General features: G+C 37.3%; 2 protein-coding genes across 29 annotated transcripts in view; both read left to right on the plus strand.

The window, feature by feature from the left end:
* The first annotated feature begins 1045 nt into the window (after positions 1 to 1045).
* Positions 1046 to 18591, plus strand: nr1h3 (nuclear receptor subfamily 1, group H, member 3). Of its 3 annotated transcripts, none has more exons than XM_008405656.3 (11): positions 1046 to 1192; positions 4624 to 4839; positions 9100 to 9182; positions 9562 to 9804; positions 13463 to 13729; positions 13845 to 14050; positions 14146 to 14325; positions 14520 to 14619; positions 14757 to 14870; positions 15083 to 15177; positions 16334 to 18591. In XM_008405656.3, the coding sequence occupies exons 3-11, from the start codon at positions 9140 to 9142 to the stop codon at positions 16478 to 16480; spliced, it is 1395 nt and encodes a 464-aa protein (XP_008403878.1). In that variant the 5' UTR covers positions 1046 to 1192; positions 4624 to 4839; positions 9100 to 9139; the 3' UTR covers positions 16481 to 18591. The 3 variants fall into 3 exon arrangements, with proteins under 3 accessions (XP_008403878.1, XP_008403877.1, XP_008403880.1); XM_008405655.3 differs by having other exon boundaries at positions 4624 to 4834; XM_008405658.3 differs by having other exon boundaries at positions 1058 to 1192; positions 4667 to 4834.
* An 871-nt stretch (positions 18592 to 19462) lies between these two features.
* madd (MAP-kinase activating death domain) overlaps positions 19463 to 24729 on the plus strand; it is a 50809-nt gene continuing 45542 nt past the window's right edge. For 7 of the 26 annotated variants that reach the window (XM_017303955.2, XM_081605445.1, XM_081605441.1 and 4 more), the window contains exon 1: positions 19469 to 19845. The gene's annotated coding sequence lies outside the window, so the exon portion shown is untranslated. Of the gene's footprint in view, positions 19846 to 19981; positions 20068 to 24729 lie in introns of those variants that run through there. The other 19 variants (XM_081605444.1, XM_008405674.3, XM_081605451.1 and 16 more) reach the window with 12 other exon arrangements.

A 24729-nucleotide genomic window follows, 5' to 3' on the forward strand; every position in this document is an offset into this window, starting at 1 on the left:
GTGTGCTCTCTAGTGGCCGTTTGTGGAGTTACACCAATTTTTCCATCTACTTCGGTTTATGAACTTGTTATTAATTCCCATTAAGGCTGATTACAGTATATGTTTGATTTAAGCTGATTTATGTCACCTCACAGAAGTTCAGTAAGATCAATAGAAAAGGTTTTGACATTCCCCTGGATTTTCTTTTTCTCGATTCTCATCTAGTCCTTGGTAAATTTACTAGTGTCTTGTTTCAGTGTCAGATAATACTGGGTGTATTGATTTGAATATCAATACTGTCAATACCAGAGCACAGGCATCAGATCAGTGTTACTGGGAAGAGATCAATATTTTTGGTTGCACATTCTCTTCCATATACAGCAAATTATTACAATTTTCTCACATAGTTCATGCCAGGGCATATATAGGAAATAAATACCAAATATCAAATGCCAAATATTTCAATTTGAGAGCTGGATTTTATATCTTTGTAATGTTTACAAATATTAATATGGCTGAACATAAGATTTGTGTGTATCTATAGGTGTGCTATAGTCAACACTAGTTCACACAAACTCAGTAAGTTGGTACATTCCTTCAGACATTTTTATTTCTCGTTAATAGGCTGTTGCTGTTTTCTATGGATTAATATCGATGTTTAAATAGTTCTACTCAGTTGCATGTTTCTTTTGATCTTTTTGATCTGAGTATGGTATTTTCATTTTTGTTTTTAATAAATGTACAGAATTATTTTTCCTATGTTGTAAATTTGACCCATGTGTTCAGTCTAGTTTCTTTTCTATCCCATCCTCCTGTTTTTCTTTTTAACATACCTTATGCATTCTTCCATGCATAAGGTATGCACAAGTGTGTACTTGCTACACTTGAATTTTTTCATAGTGGAACAGTCATAGTTTCTATTCTATTCTATTCTATTCTATTCTATTCTATTCTATTCTATTCTATTCTATTCTATTCTATTCTATAGATCATAACGGAATATCAAGTGTCTGTTTTTTTGTATCTGCCTGCAAGTCAAAACACAGGGTAGCAAACACCCACGTGCCTAGGGGCGTCTTAGTCACATGATGTACTACGCTGGCTAACGAGTTAGCTTGGCTTGTCAAAGCCGTAGTCAGGAATCACGTACAGGACTGAATCTCCTAACTTATTGAACAGACAACCCGTCACAGAGCCGTGAACCCCCTGGAAGGTAAAGAGTTGGTTGTTTTATGTCTTTCCTGAGTTTGTTAGTGAGATTTGGGGACTGAAATTAGCTCCGGTTGCTAAGTTCAACTTGTTTTTGTCGTTACGTTCATGATGTTGGCCTTGCTGTGTGGGTTGACCATTAAGCTAATCTCCCATAAACAACCCCATTCTTGTTATTGCAGTGTTTTATGTAAATTGTCAAAATCTAGACTACTTGGCTCGCCAAAGTTTTGACGTAAAGCAGCAGTAATCCCCTTTACGCTAGTTTCACAAAACAAGTTGTGTGTCAAGAGTACTAACTTAGCTAATGTTAGCAGCGAATGTGTGGTCAGAAAAATAAAACAAGTTCCAGCTCTGTCAATATAAATCTCCAGACATGTGAGTTATCTGTTCATAGTTAGTTGACATGAAATTCTATAGCACTACTTCAGTTTGACAAATGCCAACTAGGTTATAAAGTATTTCACTTATGCTCATTGTGGTCGTTTCAGTTCTGTATGAATATGATTGGGGTTTTAAAAAAAAGAGCCTAAATGTCAGTGTACTACCCACATATTCAGACATGTGAAAGTTTGGAGTTTCTTGGTTAAAAAACAAACAAAACTCCTAAAGAGGAAACGGCGTTTCAGAGTCGATAACGTGGGTGGCATGTATTAGAATATGTTTTCTCTCTGAAATTAAGGTGGATAAATAACAAATGAAGCGTTATGAAGACGTGCAAATGCAGAACTCTTTGACCATTAAGATCCATAGCAAATGTTCCACTGATCTTTCATGTCTGGCATCTAAGGATGCCTTTCTTTGTAATGACTAATGAAAATTCCCATCAAAGCAAGGAAAGTTTTGATGCACAGAAACAGGAGATCTACACCAGATTTCATTCTCACTATTAGTAGGTATACTGCATGACAAAAGTAACTACTTTACAAGAAAGAGCAATAAATAACTTTTAAATGATACTGGGATCTTGTAAAATATATAGCAGTGTTGTGCTGTATGAACAGGGAAGCACCTCTCTGTAGCATTTAAGTCATTTGTTCAGATCTGATCATGTCTGCAAGTTATGGTTCTGTCAGAAGTTTAGAAGTAACTGTTATCCCTGAAACGGATTCAGTGGACAAATCATGGTTGTGGTTTTAAAACATGTAGAGAAATGCATCCTGACTATGGAGGTGGTGCTTTACACATTTGTGCCTTTTAAGTTACATATTTTTTGTTTCTAGTTTTATTGTTTACGGTATTTTTGAGAGAAAGCGCTTAATAGTTTGTGAAAGGATGATGATTTTTATAAATATATATTTAAGAGGGTAAGTAGCATTTAAAAATTTATATTAGACTTTTATAAGATGGAAATTTTTACTATTGGAATTTCTGTGTTTTCCGTCTGAATATTTTGGAAAACCATGGCAATGCCTCAGAAGATCAGTGCTGAAATGCTTCAAAACAGACACTGTAAGACTGTCGGCTGACTACAAACAATGTTTACAAGTTGTGACAGTTGCTTTAAATAACGGTATTACCATATGTAATGCCAGTACATTGTGCCCTTACTTGCTCAAATATTAATGACTTGGATAGTTTTTTTGATTCAGTAAGAGAAATTACAACTAGGTTTCAAATCTACCAATTCCTATTACTTGAGGCTTTGCTTGTCTTATCTTGATAAGCCCTTTTTCTCGATAACCATCCAGATAATGTCTGGTTCACCTGTTCATGCGGCATGATTTCCATCTTTTTATCATGTCCACCGCTACGGTGACCTAACATAATTCTCTGCTCAGCCCCACCCAGTGTTAATCTTGCCAATAGGTCAGAAGGAGTAAAAAACATTAGGGTGGATCTGCAAGCAGTAAATGAATCACTTCTTCTTCTACTAGGGCGTGCATGAGAACCCCAATTCTATGTGGCGCCAGTGATTCCTGAAAATCAGCGGCGCCTTCGTTTCCCACCAGTTTGTTGCTGAACATGGGAATCCCATTTTGCTTTTCGAGTGAGAGTTGGTACGCTTTGAGGAAGCCACATTTCCCTCCCAGTTGTGCTGACTGCTCCTGTATACCAGTGCCCTGCGTATTTTCTCTGGGGCTATTTATGAAAGGTTTGCTGACAGGGGATTTACAGACACTCAAAGTCAATTTTACAAATGACTTTGAGTGTCATTAGGTTAAAAATCGAAATCTTTATAATCTAAACTCTACGTTTTCCGCTCAACCAAAGTATTGGGGTCATTTGGATAAAAGAAGCGGAGAATACTTTGTGTTGCTTACCCATTTTAAGATTAAAGTCAATATAAATAGGGGGGAAAATTTAAATGGTGAGAAAAAAAGATGAAATAGTATAAAGTGAAATCAAAAGAACACTGTGGCCAGGACTTAAGAATAAGATTTATTAACAAAAAACATTTTTTTCAGCTTACAAACATCCTGTGGACACGTACTCTCAAAACACACCAAACCTGCTCTGAAAGAGCACAGCAGTGTCAACATACCACCATTTGTGACTTTAATCACAAAAATTCTTCTTTCACCATTTCAGATTTATTCTTGAAATGAAATTTCAACCATATTTCCTACATTTCATTTTTATCCTGGAAAATAACCTCCACCAAAAGAAGGTAAAATGTTTTCTCATTTCCAGCGACCCTAATACTGTGTTTCATTTGGATTTTGGTTTTGAAAATGAATACAATCGGTCACCTAAATTGTGACGGTAACATATTTGATATTTGGCTGTAAATAACTGGTGGAACTGTTTATTACAGGGCAGGTTGGTGTCTGTCTGCCCAGGAGTCTGGAAAGATAAGAGCTTCAAAATAAATGCTATTCCACAGTTTTGGTTTGATTTGTGATCAGTAATTAATGTTTAAATGGACTAAATCAGATTTTCCTTATGTAAATGAATGTATGGTGCAATAAGGTTGGCCAGGAAGACATTATTGATATTTGCTGGTAATTTTATTTCCAACCATCTGTGGCAAAATGGAACATGGGCAAAGGTGAGTGACCGATAAGATGTTGAGGACATTGGACTTTACCAGTCAGATCAGGGTGTGGATAACAGGAGACATTATGCAATGAAGAGGTGGTTTACTACTGCAGAAAGTAAAACCATATCTCCAATTATTACACCTGATGCCTTTTGAACAGATAAGGCCTCCCTTTATCTACTTTCTATTGAGAAAATTCAAAGTCTGATATATGATTTTAGATGTTGCTAGCTTTCTTTAATTATGAAAAAGCTAATATTTGGGGGTAAAGCGTTAGGACAACTGGTAAAGTCTACGTACAGTAAATACAATAAGCTGCTTCAGGAGAAAATAAGCAAAGCACCTCAGTGCATTTTAATATTCAAGAGTCAATGACCTACAGTAACCCCTGGTGTTCCCTTTTTCACCCTTTCTCCTCCCTCCCGCTCCGTTTTCCCTCCCGTCTCCCGTAGGGCATTGTAGAAAGCCACTTCTTTCCTACTCGCTCTCCTCCAGATATCAAGTCATTAAAACCTCGGCACAATAAGTCAGTGGGCTTTGGGCGTCCCATAAGGCCCACCAGGGAAAGCCGGTCCTCCATCAGCGCAGAGGAATCGACAGACTCAAGCTGTGGACTGGCATGGACGAGATGGATAGGCAGTAATTGGGACATCCACTTCAGAGGTAAGGTCAGTCTCACCTGACACATGCTCACTGTTGCAAATATATTTGAGCCTAATGATGCTCTTTAGCAGAGTTGTATTTTTTAAGTTGTTTTGTTTAGTGAAAAAGTTTCTGTTTCAAATTTAAGAGAAAATCTGCTTACAGTGTACTAACACAAACAAAAGCAAACATTTGGTCAGCATTTGTAAATGCCAATATTATAAAGTTCATATCGTCTTCCTTATAATAACAAACATGCTTGTTTGTTATATAACGAAAGATTTTCTTCTTAGTCTGTGGAGAATGGAGAGATGAATTACTCCCATCATCAGCTCTGCAGCCTTTCCACTAATTCAGTTTTTATTCATCACTTCTCTTCTTTGTCAAAAGAAATGAACACGTGTATGGGATTAATTTAGTCCAAACTTTTACCACGTGGGACAAAAATGGTAGGCCAAAATTAAAAAAAACATAAAATAAAAAAAAGAACATGTTTTCCTTTTTTACCTGTTCAACAATAAACCAAGCATGTAATAATTTAACAAAAAGCAATGAGAATTTTTTTACTTTGCTGCAGGAAAGAGAAGTGTCGAGGCAAATCTTAAAGAGTTTTGCACATTTGATTTATTAAAAGAAAGGCTTTCAGTTTGCAAATTCTTTTGACCTCAGATATGAAAAAAAAAACAAAAAACTAGAAAAAGATTTAGTCTGTTACCAGCAATAAAAACAAGATTTGGTTCTCACTCTTTTTGATAATACCTCTACATTCTGCCTGGTTTTATAAATTATTTAAAAACTAATTTCTTTGCTCCAAAGTTTGCATTTGAGTGAAAGTCACTCAAATGACTTTCACTCAAATGAAAGTCATTTGACTTTGAAAGTCATTTAGATGGACGCAGTACTTTCTATTGTGAAATTAAAGAGAATGATAAAGCCTTGTTGTTTTGACTTTATTTACATTGAAAATAAAAAGTCTCTAAATTTGTATCATTCTTGAATTTCTGTCAGTGGACACACACCATCTGTCCATGGGCTGCAAATGGTCCCTGGACCACACTTTGAACAACGCTGCTCTTTAATTGGGAATGCACATTTTATTAACAGAATACGGTCAGATTAGATTATGTTTGAGCTTCAGATTAAAGTCTGGTAATGAGGTTTCTTTTAGATCTGACCCGCTCATTCAGAAATGCATTCTGCAGCGTTTTGGATACAGATAGACACATCAAAGTACATGATGTTGTTAATCATTCCATAGAATAAAAATGTATGGAGTTCTGAGTTGTGATAGATTTAATGAACTGAGGGAGCAGCTATTGATATTTTTTAGTATTTGACCTGCTGATGACCAATCAGCACTAATCAAGGGAAAATTGGCCACTTCTAATTTCTGCTAAAATTATTACTGCATCTATACTTTATATCCATGGCATAGATTCACTTGGACATTTTATGCATGTCCCTCTGTGTCGCCCCTGTAGCATTAAGGAGGTGAATATTATTTTTAAATCTGGCAAATGACAGAAATCCAGTTTATGAGGCTCAGAGCTCTGACTCAGCTCGTGGTTTGGGTTGCTGTTGTGGCTTCTGACCGTATTAATTTTTTTTTAGCAGATTATGTAAACCAAGAACTAAAACAGTAACAAAATCCATTCCATTGTGAATATTTACAGGGCTTAACCATACTGCATTCTATCAATAGCTGAAGCCGTTTGATCAAGCCACAGAATGAAAGTCAACAACAACCAACTACTGCTTATGTTGTAGCACTTTTATTGAAAAATCATTTAAATCCAACACAGGTTTTCAAGACCTCAACTTTAGTTAGGCAGACGTACTAAACGGATTATAAGATAACCATACACGAATTTATCTTGTTTTGCATTTCTTCACCTATCAAAATTAATAGTAAAATGCATTTTGTTTAAGCTTTTTCTGTCCTGCAGGCTGGTTAAGAATAGCCTCAGTTTATGCTGGTGTGTGTGCTGAATCAGTTTCCTGAAATATACCCTCTCCCTCCCAGCAGCACATGACAGACTTTCATTTCTGCTTTTGCATCCAATTGGGTTTTTTACACACTTTGATATTAGGAGTGTCCGACTACAATTAAAGTCTTCCATTTCAAGTCTTTCTAAGAACCACACATTGCTGCTTAAGATGCCCAGTCATCTCATTCTCTGGACCGCATCCCTTTTTTGAGTGAGAATACAATTTTTGTTTATTTACATCTATCCGTCTTATCACAGTTATGTTGAAATTCGAAAGTTTTGTGTGCATTTGACCATGTCTTTGTTAGGAATCTTGCATATTTTGTCATCTTGTTGACTGTTAAAAGATTTTCGAAGCTTTAAGTTCATCAGGATTCAAACTCTGCCTGTCATGTCTGCGAACAAGCATAGATCTCTGTCCAACCTTACTTCAGTTTTTCTTTTCCTTTTATTTTTTTTTGGAAATGTAGTGGTACATCTCATAAAATTAGAATACAAAAAGTTTCAAGATTCTTTGGCAATCCTATAATGGATTAGAATATAACATACTTTATTTATCCTCAAAAGGAAATTGCTTATTTGTTGACAATAAGCAATTACTGTCAACAAATAACTAACCATATAATTATGGTTAGTTATGGTAATAACTAACCATAATTATATATATATATATATATATATATGTGTGTGTGTGTGTGTGTGTTGTATATATTCATTACATATAATGAAATATTTCAAGCCTTTTTTTCTTTTAATTTTGATGATTATGCTAACAGAAAATAAAAAACAAAAATTCACTGACTCAGAAAATTTTAATATTGCTAAATATTGTTCAATGCAATCAACAGTACATGCAAAAGGAGCTCCTTTTGCACAAATCACTACTTCAGCGCAGTGTAGCATGCACTGAAGAACAGCTGTATTTCCCTGTTGCTGGTGCACCTTTTAATACCACACATTTTCCTTCCACTCAACTTTCTTTGCACATATTTGGATATAGCACCCTGTAAACGCATAGCTTTTTCAACAGTGACCTTTTGTGGCTTTCCCTCCTTATACCAGTGGCTGTCCAGTCAGCAGTCTTCTCCATGATTGTGCAGCCTACTGACCCAGACTGAGACTCAGGAAACTCTTACAGATGCTTTGCTTAATTAGCTGACTAGGGTCAGTCATGACTCCATTATTTTCTAAACTTAAACTTTTTCAAATATTCAAAATCTCTGAAATATTGAATTTTGATTTTTTTTTAATTATCTGTAAAAATGGAGAAAGACAAGAAATAAAAGGTCTGAAATATTTCGCTCTGAATACTGACTCCATTTCATGAGATTCGCTTTCTAAATTGTCAAACATTGAAGTTTTGCGTGATAATTTGTGTTTTTAGCTACCTGTAGATTGCAGCATATGTATCTGTTTAGCCCCCTCCACTCTGTTACCTGAAATAAAATTAATTGTGTCCACCTACTTCCAGGAATCACCAAATTAGTTTAGCAATTATAAATTTGTGATGGCTCTGACTAAACATGTGAGAGATTTGCAGGGCAACTAGACATATTACCTCCTACCAAATAATTATTCCAAGCAGTTCCTTATAATTACAAACTGTTACAATTGTGATTTGATAGATTTTGGACAATTTAGTAAACCAGTTACCATAAAACATGCTACTAAGCTCTTGGTCCTGTCAAACTTGTCAAAGAGATTTTGGTCTTAATCGGTCCTTATTTGATTAATTAAGTGAAAACAAAGGCTTTATACGTTGCAGCTTTTGAACAAAATCTGCTGGAGGGTGCCAAAGGCTTAAAAATGACTTGTGAATCTAAACCTGCTGCCAGAGCTTCAGTGAAATTATAACGATTAATGCATGTCTGTGTGTTTATAGGTCAAACAAAACCAAGACCTTAATCCACACTGACAAGAATTTAAAAATGTCTTCTAATTCTAGTTTGAGTTATTTTACATAGAAGAATGGGCAAAAAATTAAGTTTATAAACAATCTTTTAGAAAAATTTATTAAAAAAGATGTGTAAAGAGACTTGATTGGGATTATTATTATGTTGCACAGATTAACAAAGACCGTTAATTTGTACAACAGGTTTCACATATTCTTTAAAAAAAAAACAAAAGAAAAATAAAAAAAAACTTTGGAAACCACTTCACAGTTACACAGATGGCCAAAGCAAACATTAAAGTTTGTAGGTGTGACAAACCTTTCAAAGGTTTGTCACAAGTGGTGTTTATTCTTCTGCAAGGCAAACTCTGCTGCTTTAACTCGGCGTGGTTATTTTTACTCCACAGGTACACGTTGATTTCGTAATGACAAGCTGCTGTGCAGAAGATGTCCACGCTGTCTGTGACTGATATCCCAGATGTTGGTCATGGTAAGAGGAAGAGATTATTTCTTAAATCTGAGCGATTAGGCAGGATTATTTCTTCTTAAATGTGCCAATGTCACTCTTCCAGTTAAAATAAATGTATCTTTTCTCCCACATTAAAAAAAATAAGACTAATTCTGCAAGATAAAAGTCATAGAACGCATAAGCTGCATTTTTTATTTCCAAGCTTCTTCTAAAGGAGTGACTGTTTTTAAATTGTAATAACCATAAAGTCGCTGCTGATTCTGTTAATTCCCTATCATATTGTTTACATTTCTCCGTTCTCTAAGAATTGTTTGTTTTGGACACCTGTTAAAACAGATAAGATAAGAGGAAGCCGAACAATGAGTCTTTGAGTCCAGCGAGTTTGTTTCTCTTTTGTCAGATGAGAGTAAGGTGTTTGACGGGGCCTCTGAGCTGCAGCTGGACTGCTTGGCTGAGGAGAGCGGAGGAAACGCCACAATGAAGCCCGACGGCCTGCTGTCACTGACCGACCTCTCCCAGCCAGATGACTTCCCAGTCGCCTCCCACAATGGCCCGTTGCTCGCCGACATGAGCAGCACTCTGCCGGTGGAGCCAAGTGACATCAAACTGGATCCGTGTGCAGGTGACGCGTCTGGTAGCGTAGGTAAGCAGAGCAATAAAAGTTTCCTTGTTTTTATTTTGAGTTTGCTTTTAATAAATGGATTAAATCCAGGACCTTACAGTCAGCTGTTTCTATGGAACTAATTTTGCTCAACAATAACTTGTCCCACAAGTTATTGCAATAAGTGATAATGTTGTTTTCAAATCATTTTAAAGTAGTCTAATGGTAAGGGCATAATAATGCAAAAAATGAAAGATTAATAAGCTTTAAATTCTAACCAAGAGTTAACACTGGAACTAAATATTCAAATACCTAAAATAAATAAACAAAACATCTGAAACTACAAATAAAATGAATCATGAAGTCTCTGTAAAAAGAATAAAAAGGGCTAGCTGAAACCAATGCACCAGGCAAAAACTTTTGCCATCAAGGTTTTGGTAGAAAAAGAGAAAAACAATAAATCATTCAAATGAAAATGATTGAGTTTGTTTTAATTTATCTTGTGATGAATTGATTTATTGCTTATTGTGCACGTGTATTGTTGTTTTTAGTGGAGCCTCGATTAGTTATTGCAGTGTTTATAATACACCTGCCCAGGTCCAGTTCTCCCTAAATAATTAGATTTATTTAGGGGTTTTTCTTGTTTCCAAACCTCTCATAATCCCAATCAAGTCTCTTAATTTTGCAAAGTGGTTCTGGAACATTAGGCTTGCTTGTTATGATCCGTCTTCTGCTGCTTGGTGTCCCGACTTCTCTGTGGATTGTTATTCACACATGCTCTACACAGCAGGAGGAGTCTCTGCAGGACGTTCAGCAGGCCGGCCTGAGTTGAGCACGAAGGAGACGGGACACGATGCTTGAACTATGTTGTAGCGAGTTCTCTGTTTTTGTTTTTAGCAATATGTGGGTGGTGGCACAGATAACCTTGTTGTGCCTGCAATGTTCTTGGGGGGAAAAAAAGGATCGTCTTAAGATACATTACAAAGGAGATGAAAGTAAACAGATTTGTTTTCCCTTTGTTTTGTAAGAATTTCACAAGGCAGAACTGAAGCACTTTTTAAATGATCTTAACTGTCCTCCTTTTCTTCTTGGAGATTTCCAATCCCCTCATTTTAGATCATGTCAGTGGTACAAAAGTACCAATAGATTCAGTATATAATTAGATACACTAACTCAAAAGTTCTAAACATTCCTCCACTGGCAGAATTAATCATTAAATCAATTTGGTGCTTTCTTAGATCTCTTTCTATATTTCTGCTGGAAAAATCTAAGACTTGCAGAATTGCAGGGTTATCATACAGACCTGAAACATTTAGAGAAGTATGCAATTAGCATTTACCTTTTTCATGGCTGAATACGTATGGGGAAAATTGAATGAAGTGTAGGTAATGTTTGCTTTCCCAGACATTTTTCTTTTGTTCTTTCAAGGACAAAACTCTTAAAATGCTTTATAAATCAGTGGATTTTAAATCTTTTTTTAAATAACACTTCATATTTGACTTGCTACATCACAACTTAATTTTTAAATGTTGTTCATTAAACTGACTGAAAGGCTGGTCATTAAGCAACATATCAATTATGGACTGTTTTATAACGGGGCCCGTGGTTCCCAATTTAAGCCTGTTTAAAATGCTAAACAAAGCCTAAAAGCTTTTTTTTTTTTAATCGAGAAGTTTCCAGTGTTCACAAAACAGACCCTTAGCATTTATCGCTCAGCTCACACTTTTATATACAATTCCTTATGTATTGGCTTTAAAATGGAGTAGAGTTTGTTTAGTGCGAAACCCCAAAAAAACGCAATAAAATACGCTCATAATATGGTGATGTGACATAATACAGTAAGCTGTGGTTTTACTCAGCAGCTTGTCTCTTTCAACCCCGCTAGATCGTTTCAGTCCCAGCTGAAACTCTGCATATTAAGTCTAGGAGGTCAGGGGATGAGCTTTTTGTTTATGTTAAGTTTAAAGCAAAGGAAGTGGCAGCAGTTTGATTATGACTCCTCTCTAAGATCGATTTGTGTGCTTAATAAACTGAACCACACATGCATTTAGGTGCACATGTGCAGCGGTTGTCTATCTCTTGCCTTTTGAGAGGAAATATCTCGACTCTAACACTGTGATTGTATAATCTTACTTTAGATAAGAGCACATTGATTACAACACAGAGAGCTGCACCCATATGCAGTTATGATGCAAAAATGTTACTGCTGCAAGTGAAGATATTTGCAGCATTGCAGGTACTGTAGACATGTTGCAACTCCCTGATTACATCTGGATGATCACAGCAGCAGATGCTTTAGAACAGGGGTCCCCAAACTTTTTCCTGTGAGGGCCACATAACTTTTCCCTTCTCTGGTGGGGGGCCGGAGTCAGTTTGTAACAGAAAAAGTGTGACAATTGCAGGAGCGCCTAAATGTAAAAATGTATTGTTTTCCAGAAAGCACAATCAAATAACATTCTCTGGGTTCTTCACAGAACAAAGTCAGGAAATAAATAATAACACTATTAATGAAATAAATAATAACCAAATAACCCTCTCTGGGTTCTTCACAGAAAAAATCCAGGAAGGATTATAGTCCGTGTTTTCAGAACTATAAGCCACAACCCCAAATTTAAAAAAAAATTTTAAACCAGTAAACATACACATATAAGCCGCAGATATCTCTGCCGCTCCAAGGTTTTCAACAACAATGCAGCAGAAGGGGGCAGACACCCAAAATTTGAGTAATAACAGGTCAATTGAATATCACATTTATTAGGGTTGAAAAAGAAAAAGTTGCCAAGTTTAGATTTAACTGAATTAATTACGGCAGTTTCCGAACGGTAACTGTAACAGTAAAAGTGCTGATCCTTCATGTCTGCTACTAGCATGTGCTAAATAAAAATGGGCGCCTCCTTCTTCTTCAGATCTCAACGGCAGCTTGCATCCATTGTTGTTGCACTACTGGATCCTATTATCTATACCTCAAATTCTCATAATGACCCCAGTATTTAAAAAAACGAAAAATCTTCTTTTTTCCCTCAATGCTATTTAACTGATCAACAACATTCTCAAATTTCAATTCCCTATTAAAACCTAATTCCGTTTTAAGGGGCGCTTTCTTCTTTTATTTCCAATTTTGACTTCCAATGATTCACTTCCTGCTAAAGAGCCCCCTGGTGGTTGAAGAAAAATCCACATATAAGCAGCTTATAGTCCGAAAAATACAGTATATGAATAAAAATCTGAATGCTCTCTGGTATTGTTCAGAGATCCGGATCCGGCCCGCGGGCTGTAGTTTGGAGACCACTGCTTTAGAAGATCTTTACAGTTTTTAAAGCAAAGAGTTTGGTTAGGCCCCAACACTTCTGATGTTTTTTACTCTAATGTAGATCCATTCACTGCAACTGAAAAATATCATCCACCATATTCAGTTTGCATACTGCTCATAATGCTGCTATGTGCTGCTCCTCTGCACCAAATCCTTCAACTTTCCATCTATAAGAATATGTTCTCAAACAAACTTGCTCCCCCCAAACTGCATTTATAGAGTAACTATAATCTAGGAAATAATCTGCAAATTTATCCACAAAAATCTGTGATCATGTGGCATTCCTTAGATGTCATACTTTACAGTTTAGGGTTTAATCTTTGTGAAAATATTTAATTTCCAATAAGCCTCGCTTCATAAATCGAATATGCTTTTTGTATTCTTGTGTAGATGGGCAGCCGGTGAAGAGAAAAAAGGGTCCTGCTCCGAAGATGCTGGGCAACGAGGTGTGCAGCGTCTGTGGCGACAAGGCTTCCGGTTTCCACTACAACGTGTTGAGCTGCGAGGGCTGCAAGGGATTCTTCCGCCGCAGTGTCATCAAAAGCGCCCAGTACTCCTGCAAGAACAACGGCCGCTGTGAAATGGACATGTACATGCGCCGCAAGTGCCAGCAGTGCCGTCTGCGCAAGTGTCGGGAGGCGGGCATGCTGGAGCAGTGTGAGTGTCTTCACGCTAAATGAACTCAATATTTTTATATCTACTGTAAATAAAATTGCGTCTTTGACTCTGAGATTGAGCTTTTGTGCCAACCAGCATCCTCTGTGACCCACAGGCGTGCTCTCTGAGGAACAAATCCGGTTAAAAAAGCTGAAAAAGCAGCAGGAGGAGGAAACGGCACGCACGTCCACAGTGGTCACACCGACCCCTCTGCTGGAAGCAGCCACGCTCGACCCACAGCAGCAGGAGATGATTGAGAAGCTGGTGGCCATGCAGAAACAATGCAACAAGAGGTCTTTCCTTGACCGACCAAAAGTTACGGTAAATAGACGACATGTAGCCCAACAAATGGTCTTCAAATGCTGTTGCTGTTTGATTGGCATGGATCTCACCAGACTGCTTGTGAATATTCCCAGCCTTGGCCCCAGAGTCAAGACTTACAAAACCGAGAGGTGCGACAGCAGCGGTTCGCCCACTTTACAGAGCTCGCAATAATGTCCGTTCAGGAGATTGTGGATTTTGCAAAGCAGCTTCCTGGTTTCCTGGAGCTGACAAGAGAAGACCAGATCGCTCTACTAAAAACCTCCACCATTGAGGTTTGTTTTGAGTTCCCATCATTCAAAGCTGCTTTGACTCAACAATTCTGAAGTTAAAATGGTTCAAGCACATTTTTCAAGATTCAGCATCTTTTTGCCTATTTTTTTGTAAATGAATGTTGGAAGCAGTTGAGTTTGTGCCAAAAACTGACTCTGCATCATCAGTGTGTCACTCAGGTGTTTGACCTCCACAGATTATGCTATTAGAGACGTCCCGACGATACAATCCAGCCATTGAAAGCATTACTTTTCTGAAGGATTTCAGCTATAATAAGGATGATTTTGCCAAAGCAGGTACTCTTATTTAGTCAGTGAAAGAAATCATGTTATGTACCGTTTTCCATAAAAATCTTGAAGCATTTTCCCATTAAACCCAGTTTTTTCCTCTTTTTACCCATCTCCTCCTTTTCTCTCTCGTTTCATTCCCCCAGGGCTTCAGTTTGAGTTCATTAACCCCATATTCGAGTTTTCAAAAGGAATGAACGACCTGCACCTCGATGAGGCCGAATACGCTCTGCTCATTGCTATCAACATCTTTTCTGCAGGTCAGAATGAATAAACTGCACAGCTTGCTGTTCATCATCATTATATAGGGCTCAGAGTGAGCCAAATGCTTATAATCCCTCAAAGATGAAATGGTTCATTTCATCTTGCAGACTGTGCATTTAGAGTAACATTTATCATATCTTAACAAAATTAAAAATTCTTTAGTGACAGATTTAAGTTGCCTGTGTATGCTTTGCTTTAATTTGTGTAGATCGGCCAAATGTGCAGGATCACGATCTTGTTGAGAGGCTGCAGCAGCCCTATGTGGACGCTCTGCGCTCTTACATCATGATAAAGAGACCAAATGTAAGTTCCCGCCACATTATGTAACCTCTGCTCTTATGACCGAGAGTGTGTCAGCACAACAGACACATTAGGTCATAACTGAGGTCATATTATACTGCTGATATTAACGGTGAAGGGTTGAATTTAGGAGCAGTTGTCTGCTATAAAAGGTTATGTGGACTTTAAATTTAAGGCATTTCGTTACTTTAAGGGCTTCAATTTGATGATTTGTTGAGGAAATTGTTCCCCTAAATATGGAGGGTTTGTCAATATCCTCTCACAATAATCTCTCTACTTTTAAGAAAGTGAGAGCCTTAAGTCAAAAAATCTAAACGTTTACCGTCTTTAGAGGTGTGCTTCATAATTTTTTGATTTTAGTAAGAACATAGTTGGGATGTTTTTATTTTTAAGTATCTGAAATGTTAATTATGCTCAATTGTGTAGTTGTTGAATTTGTTTTAAAAAAAAGTGTTTAAGAAATAAACCAAGCAGCCAAAAGTTGCTTAAGAGTGTGTCTCATACAGAACACCAAACTCTGGAATCAGTTCATGACACATTCAGCGCCCAGCAAGAAACTGCAAATTCATAAGGTTTGATTTTGCTACAACGTTGTTGAGTGACTGCTTGTGACTAAAATCCTAGTGCAGAAAACTGGAAGTCCTGTAGCAATCAGGTAGATGATTTCATTTTTGACCCAGTTGTGACGGGCATTGTTATTTTGATATGAATGTGCCTGATCTCTGCCAGTGGAACATTTACATAAGGGAGCTGAGTGAAAATTAGCTGCAGTGAATGGAAGCAATTGAGAGTCTCAATTTTCTACACACAATCAGTTCCTGTTTTGCTTGTGAAGGTTTAACTGCAGTACAAAAATGTAGCTGCCCAATTATTATTCCGCGGACAATGTATGTCCCTAACCCTACACTTAGTTCGTTTTACAGCATATCTTTTCACTCAAAAAGGTTATCATAATGCTACACATATACTTGATAGAAGTTAAAGTCTGGACTTTAAACAATCACTTTTCTCCTTTATTCAAACAGTTCTTATAAAATATTGGAGAAAAGAAATCATGTTTTGTTTCTATTAAACATTGTTAGACCTGGTTTACGTCTTTAAAAGATCTCCTTTGCTAACAATGTGCTATGAATTGATATTTTTTCAATGTTTTCTTCAGGATCACCTGATGTTCCCCCGTATGCTGATGAAACTGGTGAGCCTTCGCACATTGAGCAGTGTCCACTCGGAGCAGGTTTTTGCTCTCCGCCTCCAGGACAAAAAGCTTCCCCCGCTGCTGTCTGAAATCTGGGATGTCAATGAGTGACGGCGGTCCAGGTGTCTCACTCCGTGGCTTATGGACCCTGAGAGGGACATGACTTCTGTGAAAAGATCTCCGACTCCTCTCTTCTCTTGTGGTCAGGGACTGGATATTGCCTTGAGATTTTTGTTTTACCCTGAAGGGAGTAGAGTGCTCTAACCCTTTGCTCCCTAAAAGACTGTTAAGCAGCATTGTGTGCAGTGGAGGAAACATGCACACAAACATTTCTTTTTTTTTTTTTCTTCGTTGTAGACGCTCACATAATTGTGGTTAAGTTTAGGCGTTAAGGGTTTTGAGACACTTTTCTTCGATTCAATCTTTGCTGAAAGTTAAAGTCGGTCATTTGCGTGGTTCTGTACCTTTCTTCTACTAATTAAATCAGGAAGCACTGAGCAGGTCTTGGCTGTTACTGTCTTAAAAATTGCAATGTCTCATTAAGAGGAAAAGATGATTTCTGCAACTGTGCAGAGGCAGAGATGCTTTTCTGCATGTATTTTGTCCTGATTCATGTATGACAACAACTAGTTTGCGTTTCCTTCAGAGTAAATTCAGAGGTCTTATGGTTGGACTCATTGCTCAGGTAAAGTAATGTGAAACAGACCTCCGAGAAGTAGAGGCTTCTTTAATTTTAAGTATATAACTTTTTTTTTTCCTTTCTCACTGCAAAAGGGACCTTTTTGGTCATTCATAAATGCCCATTAACGTTTATGAAAGTTGGACATCACATATCTATAAGAATGTACAATCATTACATCTAACGAGATCCTAAATTCCTTCAAGTGGCATCAATACAGTCAATCAATGCATTTAAATTAATGTATTCACAAAGATTAAGGAAGTGTCTTTACTAGACTAGGCTCCAGTCTAATTTTAAAGAATTCCTAAATGGGAATCTGATTGTTATTCAATATTACCTGTATGACATTTTGTTTTGTTTGTGATTTGTATTTTTGTGAAAAAATACCTTTTTTCATGAGAAATACCATGAAAAAATTTATTTTTTAAATTTAAGTTAATACAATTTTGCAACTGCTTTTATTTAACAACACACTGAAAAGGAAAATGTAGTTATAAAGCTAACTTGATCTAAAGGGTCTTATTATATAAGCATTCTTGAACTTGATACCAGCGTCTATGTTGAGAACCTTCAATAAAAAGGCACCAAAATTCAGCAAAGAGCAAAGACATTAGAATGTAAGTTGTAGTGAACTTTATAATTACTGGGATCTGGTTCTTTTGGCTGTTCTCCTTGAATTGCCTGTCAGTGTGAAGTTGAAATCTTGGATAATCAAAAACTTAAGTGTAAAATGTGTGGAGTTTATTTTTTTAGTGTCCTCTTTAGACGGCATAAATGTGAATGATTGAATATTGTGGGTTAATTAGCTCTGGGCTATTTCCCATCTTCAGATGTTTCTAGTTGCGTCGCTAATTTAAAAGCCACTTGAATAGAATCCCAAACCAACCGTCTGTGAACTGATTTATATGGCATGCAAACAAAGCTGGACTGGGTCAGGACAAGCATAAATGTAAAAACTAAGAGTCTGTTTGCCCTGGTATTTTCCTGACCACGTTGGCTCAGACATTTTGCTTTCTTCCTCAAAATGTAACTTTTATTTTTGTCATTTTTACAACATTTTAATTCTTTGAAAATTATGTTTTCAGAAAGAGGTCTATTGTTGAGAGTGCACACAATATTCTTTTGGTTTGAACATTTTGCTTTTGTGTTCCTTTGCAATAGAATTTGTGGGATTTGTTAACTTTTGGGTTTGACGCCTACAGCCAAACACTAATTTCTGTGTAAGGGATCCAGGGTGCCCAAATCAAATATCCAACCCACCGACTGAGGGAAAAAGATGAAACTGAAACTATCATGGTTGAGTGTGCTGTGGTGTAATCGACTCAAAACAATTTTTGTGTGAGTACATGTTAATGCTCTAGCTATCAAAGTTAATTTTACTGTATATACTGTAATTGTAACATCTGAACTAATTCCTGTCTTCAAAGGGTGACTGTAAACATTGATATATAGAAATGCAAAACTATTTTAATACTTGTAACTTCTAAAGATGACCTGTTTTGTATGTACAGTATAAATTAAAGCTCTGCTGTAGTGTTAATGTGATGGGGTTCTTCATTTCTCAAGCTTTACATTTATGAAGTTCAAAGTATAAAACATTTGCAGCACTTCATCATTTTAACAGTTTGAGGCAAAACTAGCAGTGGGGTGCTTCTGATGTTGCAGTACTGTTAGCCTCATGTCAGCAAAGTACTGAGGGTTTCCTGCTGCAGTACTGCAACAGGTCCTGGATGAAGGGTAGGGACACTCCCAATAGGCTTCTCAGCTACTTTCACCATCCTTGGCAGGAGTCTCTTATCTGCCAGATTGCAGCTGGAGTAAGATGCCGTGATGCAGTACATCCACATATACTAATCCATACTGCTGCAGAATGTAGTGAGGATGCAAGTAGAAAGTGGGACCCGTTTTAGTTTCCCAGAAAAGCAGTCTCTGCTGGTCCTGTTCACACAATAAACAGAAAATCAGGAACGGGACAAACGTTTTCAGACCACTGTCAGTATAAGGGCTATAAATGATAAGTATGAAAGTATTCCTGAGTATTTGTATTTCTAAACCTACGCTGTGTGACTGAGTTCTCTTTGGGGCCCATGACCATCAGGGGGCTCTAAACAGTCGCAAATATTGCATATATGTTGGGCTGCACCTGTTATCACCTATTAGTAAAATGTCAATACAAGGCATTTTTGCTGCATGTTTTTTTCTATGATTAAGCACTTGTGATGTTTAACTTTGGGTAATTCACAAATTCTGTATCGATGTGAATTTTACTCGCAGGCAATACTGAACCCAGATTTCTGTCTGACAGGTATAGTGTCTTATAAAATCGGTCGCTCCATTTAGTTGAAAAGCAACAAAATAAAATCAGAAAGTAACTGAGGGAACAATTATACAATGCGGTTTTTGTTTGTTTTGCAAGTTTAATACTTCCTTTAAGTTGGGTTTTGAGTATGCGGAACTTCGTGCAGACTGAAGATGATGAGAGGAGGAGTAGGATGTGAAGGCAGGTTGTAACTGACCGAACCACTAATTCATCCAGTAGGGAGGCGGACACACGCATTTCCATTACTTACTACGCTGTCAACCAGTCACACTCAGTGACAAGCCCTCCCATTTATTGTTCGTGTCCGGCTTTTTAAATGACCAACCGTAACCTTGAGAAAACACGACATAATTCACACAACCACCGCTTCCTCTCCAGTATCTGTGACCGAGAAAGGCTTTCAAGACACAGGCCGTCGTCTTTGGCAGTTGGTTTCACAGTGAACGTTAGCGGCTAGCAGGCTAATGTGAGAAGGTAAGGATGTTCTACTGCTGCTTGTGAATTGAAACCCACATGGCGTGTTGGCTGCATATTTCCTGGCTGATAATTTTTTAATATGACCTGTTGACGTGGGAGTTGGTAGTTAAATATTTAGAGGTTCAGCAGCAGAGCTCCGGTTAGCAGTGGCACAGCTAGTTATCCTGCTAGCTAATCCATCCGTGGCGTAGGAGAGCACACAGGCAGCGCGGACAGGAGGTGAGAGGATGCTTATAAAGGACAAACAAAACATGGACTGCATGCTACAAATATAAAAATGATAACGCTGCCAGAGTTATACAGCGGGCTGTCAAGAGGCGTTGGCATTGCCTTAGTATATTTGTTAAAGTATTAATCTATGACAGCCAATGCCCTTACACTTATCTCCTCAGTTAGTTTAGTATTCCCACTACAGCTTATAACTAGCTCACAGTGAATGGTTTTTCACTCCGTCATTGACACAGAGGAGTTTTTCGAACATATTGGTCACGAACTAGCATGTGGCATACTTCCCGAAAGATCCTGCGATAAGGCAGTTAATTTAAAAGGATTGAATGGCCGTTGCAGTTGGGTAAACATGAACGTAGCCAGCTTTTTAACACCCGTGTTCAGAAAAGCTGTAGCGTCACGTTTTTCTCTGTTTTCATTTACATTTTTAATGTATGATTAAATATGCTTTGTCGGTTTTAATGAAATATAATGCGGAAGACGGGCTTTGAGGACAGAATGTACACACAGACACGATGAATACAGGGAAGAAAGCATCAGTTTAGTACATTATGGAATGAATTATGATGCATAAATGCAACATTTTCTGTGCATTGGAGCCTCTGAGCACGATCTTCCTCTGGTATAAAATAAATTACATTTCAGTTAAAAGATGTGTATATGCGGATGAAACATTTATACTAGCTTGTCTCACACTATTCGTCAGAACAGCTTGGTGTGTGCATGACCCCCGCACAAGCTGTTACCTACGTAAATCCATCTATCACTACTTAGTGAGTTCCCATGCAGCATTTCCTTTTTCTCCAGGTCTGGATAAGTTTTGAAAAAGAATAGTGGAATAGTAGTTGAATTTTCACTATCCATTTGCCCATCTATTATTCTATTAGCCTTCAAGATAGGGATTTTTGCATCCATATGTGAAGACTGGCTGACAAACAAGTTCTATATTTGAAAGTGGACCAAAGGATTGACTAAGAACTAAGTCAAAAACTTTTCCATAATTAGATTTACAATCTAAATATATTATTTTGACTTGTGTAGATGCACCTATGACTCCTATTTCTGGAGGTGTAATTAAGATTCCAATAACAGGAGCACTTAGAGGGAATACTTCACTTTTATTTTGTGTCTTTTGAGAAACATCTAAACGACATCTGATAACCATCTTCTCTGATACAAGAACAGATTTATTAAACATTAGTGTTGAATAGTGAAGGTCACTGCAGGCTGATGAATCACATTTTGACCCATAATGGATAATTCATATGGTATCTGTGATGCAAATGTGAAAATATTGAACAGGATAAAATAAAGCAATGAAGTAGTGACTTTTATCCTCAGGATCAAAGGCAGCGTCTTTCAGTTCAAAGACTCATCATGATATACACATTGAATATTTTTCTTTCATCAGCCTGGAAAAAATGTAATATTTTTGTCATGGCTTGAAAAACCTTAAACGACCTCACAGCAGTTTGTAGTTTTAATTGTATGCACCTTTTATAGCTTGGTATCTATAGATAAACCTCAGCTGTCACCTGCTGTCTTAGAGTTTTTCTACTTTACTTTTACAAAAAAGCAGTTTTTACATTGTGTAATTTGATGATGCCATAAAAGCATCAACAGAGAGTGATCAACATTTTAACAGTTGACTCACAGTTGAGTCTGAAGAACCTACATTTTTTGTCAAAGGGCTACTTCAGGATCTGGATGTTAAGTTTGCAATATAACACTTAAGCACATTATTCTAGTCAATATGCATATTTATATTAGCTGAAGAACAAAAATGACTAGATCAGTCCTCTAGTCGTGTCAATGTCAAGACTCCAAATGGTTGCATGATGTTTTTAAGTTTTATTTTCCAGGCTCTAAACGATACCAGCGCTGCTCAACTGAGCAATATTTTGACGTGATAACTGATAGTTTTTTGAAGCACACGTCGTCCTTCATGCGTTTTAGCTACTTTGTTGAGCTAAAACTACTCCATCACTTTGCTTCAGCAGTTTGCTCTGACTGGAAAGAACTGCAACCCATTTTGAAAGGTCTGTGAATCAAATCCATCTCTCCTCTCTCTGCTTGCATAACCAACGACTGGCGCCTGCAGTAATTCTGAAGAGACCCGTGTGTTGTGTTTAAAATGCATTATTCTGTTGCCTTTGAAGACTGTTATTGCAAGCCATGATTCTCATTTCCTTTACTGAGAGACAAACGGTTCAGCACCAAGCCCACTTATTCAGAACCATCAGTGAGGTGGCACCGACCTTCCATCCTCATCTAAAAATAAATCTGTGGTTCTGTTCTTTGCACTGTGTGCCTACAGCTCTGCTGCTTCATGAAACAGCCATTTTGGCATTGCACCAGGAAGCCTTCATGTTGCCAGACCAGCATGTAGATTCATTGTCCTGATGCTTTTGCAAGATAATGACGACTGGATAACAGTTTGTGCAGGCCCATCCCTGCCTTGCACAACATTTCCTAATAGCAGGCTTATTTCCTCCTACAGTTTGACACATGCTTTAGGAAAGGTGGATCTTATTGCCATTTGTAAATTTAAAATATCACCAGTCCCTTTTTAAATAATGTATAAATCTGCAATTTCTCTGGATTGCTCAAAAATATTTCAAGAAAAGTTCACCTGTTCTAACACCATGGTACTGACAATCGACAGCATTCATAATCCACTTAGAAACTGTACGGTCTTCACTGTATTTGAATAAATTATACAAAGTCTAATGACATCTGATATTAAGCTGACTCCATAAAACATATTTCTGCCCATCTTTTGTACTTTTGAAGCCACTCACTACAGCACACCAGATATCCAACGCTGAACTCAGCTGTATGAGAAAATTCAAAGATTAGGATTTTAACAATGACAAATATTTTAATCTTTGAGTATATTCTCAGTCAGTCTGCCACAGATAGGTGTTATATTCTAGTGTGAATGGCCTCTCCACAGCCAAGCCATTAGTGATAATTGGAGCCATAATATAAGTGAGGCAACGTGTGTTAAAGTTCGCCCTAATGTTCTGATGTCCTCTTTGTACAGCTGTGTCGAATACTGGTTCCTTTGTGGCTCCTGGTTAATGACAGCCCTGGCCGGGATGTGTTAGGGTCATACTCCTGATTTACGTGCTGCTCATTGTGCTCCTGTGTTTATCTTGCTGTGGTGTGTCTGTTTTTATAAGGCAAGCCCACAAGTTTTTCTGCATTTATTCACATTTTCATACCCAATGTCTTATCAAAACAGATTCTTTATCTCTGTTGTATAAAACAATAGAAATGTTGAGTTTGTAGATTTGTGGTTAGAATCCCCAAGACTTGGAACATGTAGAAATTAAAACTTAAAATAATTAGTTACCCTTCAATAGTTAAAGAAACGGGTACAGAAATCTCAATTCATGATGAATTTTTCCAATCCAAGCATTGTCAAAATTTTGCATACAGGATCAAATATTTTCATATACTCCCTGTACTTGTTGTGCCTTAGCAAGTTACAGATAAACTACATGCTTGTTGATCCCATTGAAAAGTTAAGTTTATTTGTACAGCACATTTTAGGAACAAGGCAGTTAAAAATGCTTTACACCATTAAAACTTAATACAGTAACCAATTATGAAACAATTTACAGTATATTTTGTCAAATGCCATAATCAAATGCCATCATTCAGATATACAAGTCAATGTCCTGTTATGAATCACAGGTAACTCTAAACAAGTGACTTTTTAGAGGTTGTAGAGGTTGGATTCCTGGCAAAGACTCACTCATTAAGCATAGTCCAGGACTTTTCCGTAGAAGTGAGTTTGAGGCTGGCTACTTTATTCATCACCAAAACAGTTTTGATGTCTTTATCAGTTTTGCCATTCCAGTTTTGTCATAACAGATACCTTTTCAGTCCCATCTCAGTCAAAACTCTAAGTGAGCTGATGCGATTCTAAAAGACTAATTGCCAACTGCTGATCAGGGGAGAAGTACACCTGAGTATTTGTGTTCAGTCCATTCAACTTTACACATTTCCCCTGTGTTGTGATACTAACACTGAAAAACATCAAACAGTTGCATCTCAGCAAATGTAGAAAGAAACTGCTGATCCATTTATTGTTATGGAACAGTAATGAATTTGGAGAACATTTCAGAATAAATTGAATACCTTGGATGTCTGCTGTCCTACCTACCACTCGGCATCTTTCTTAGTTAATATAAATAACGGTCTCAGCCAGTGAAAAACAGTAATTCCATCAGATTTTCTGGCATATTTAAGGCCAGTTCATTGCTTGGTGTGTTAGTAAATGGTATCATAATGTGTGCATAGGTAAATGGATAGCTCCTTGACCTTATCAGTGCATGGTAACATCATGCAAGCATGTTCTTCCACTTCAGTGTTTGCTTTTCAGGGTGGTGTTTCAGCAGAACAGCGATGCGGTGTTTGTTGTTGCAGTAAAGTGTGTTCACCATGGCATGCCGACTGCGAAAGCTCTTGTTACTCGAGAATATATGCTTCAGAGATATGTTGCTGTTACTATAACAGGAGAGTCCTTAAAATAATTTCCCTCCTCTTGTGAGTAGTTACTAGTATCAAGGTATTCCAGGTTTTTCAAAAGTTCTAAAACTCCTAAAAATGTAAATTACATAGTTGCTGTGGTTTGAACTTGTT

The sequence above is a fragment of the Poecilia reticulata genome, chromosome 3 (assembly GCF_904066995.2).
Source record: "Poecilia reticulata chromosome 3, P_reticulata-male-v2, whole genome shotgun sequence".
In the NCBI taxonomy this organism is placed as follows: Eukaryota; Metazoa; Chordata; class Actinopteri; order Cyprinodontiformes; family Poeciliidae; genus Poecilia; species Poecilia reticulata.

Coding starts and splice junctions, on each gene's coding strand:
- nr1h3 (XM_008405656.3), top strand. CDS start 9,140: ATGTCCACGCTGTCTGTGACTGATATCCCAGATGTTGGTCATG. Junction 9,183..9,561: donor TATCCCAGATGTTGGTCATG/GTAAGAGGAAGA, acceptor CTCTTTTGTCAG/ATGAGAGTAAGGTGTTTGAC. Junction 14,620..14,756: donor GGATGATTTTGCCAAAGCAG/GTACTCTTATTT, acceptor TCATTCCCCCAG/GGCTTCAGTTTGAGTTCATT.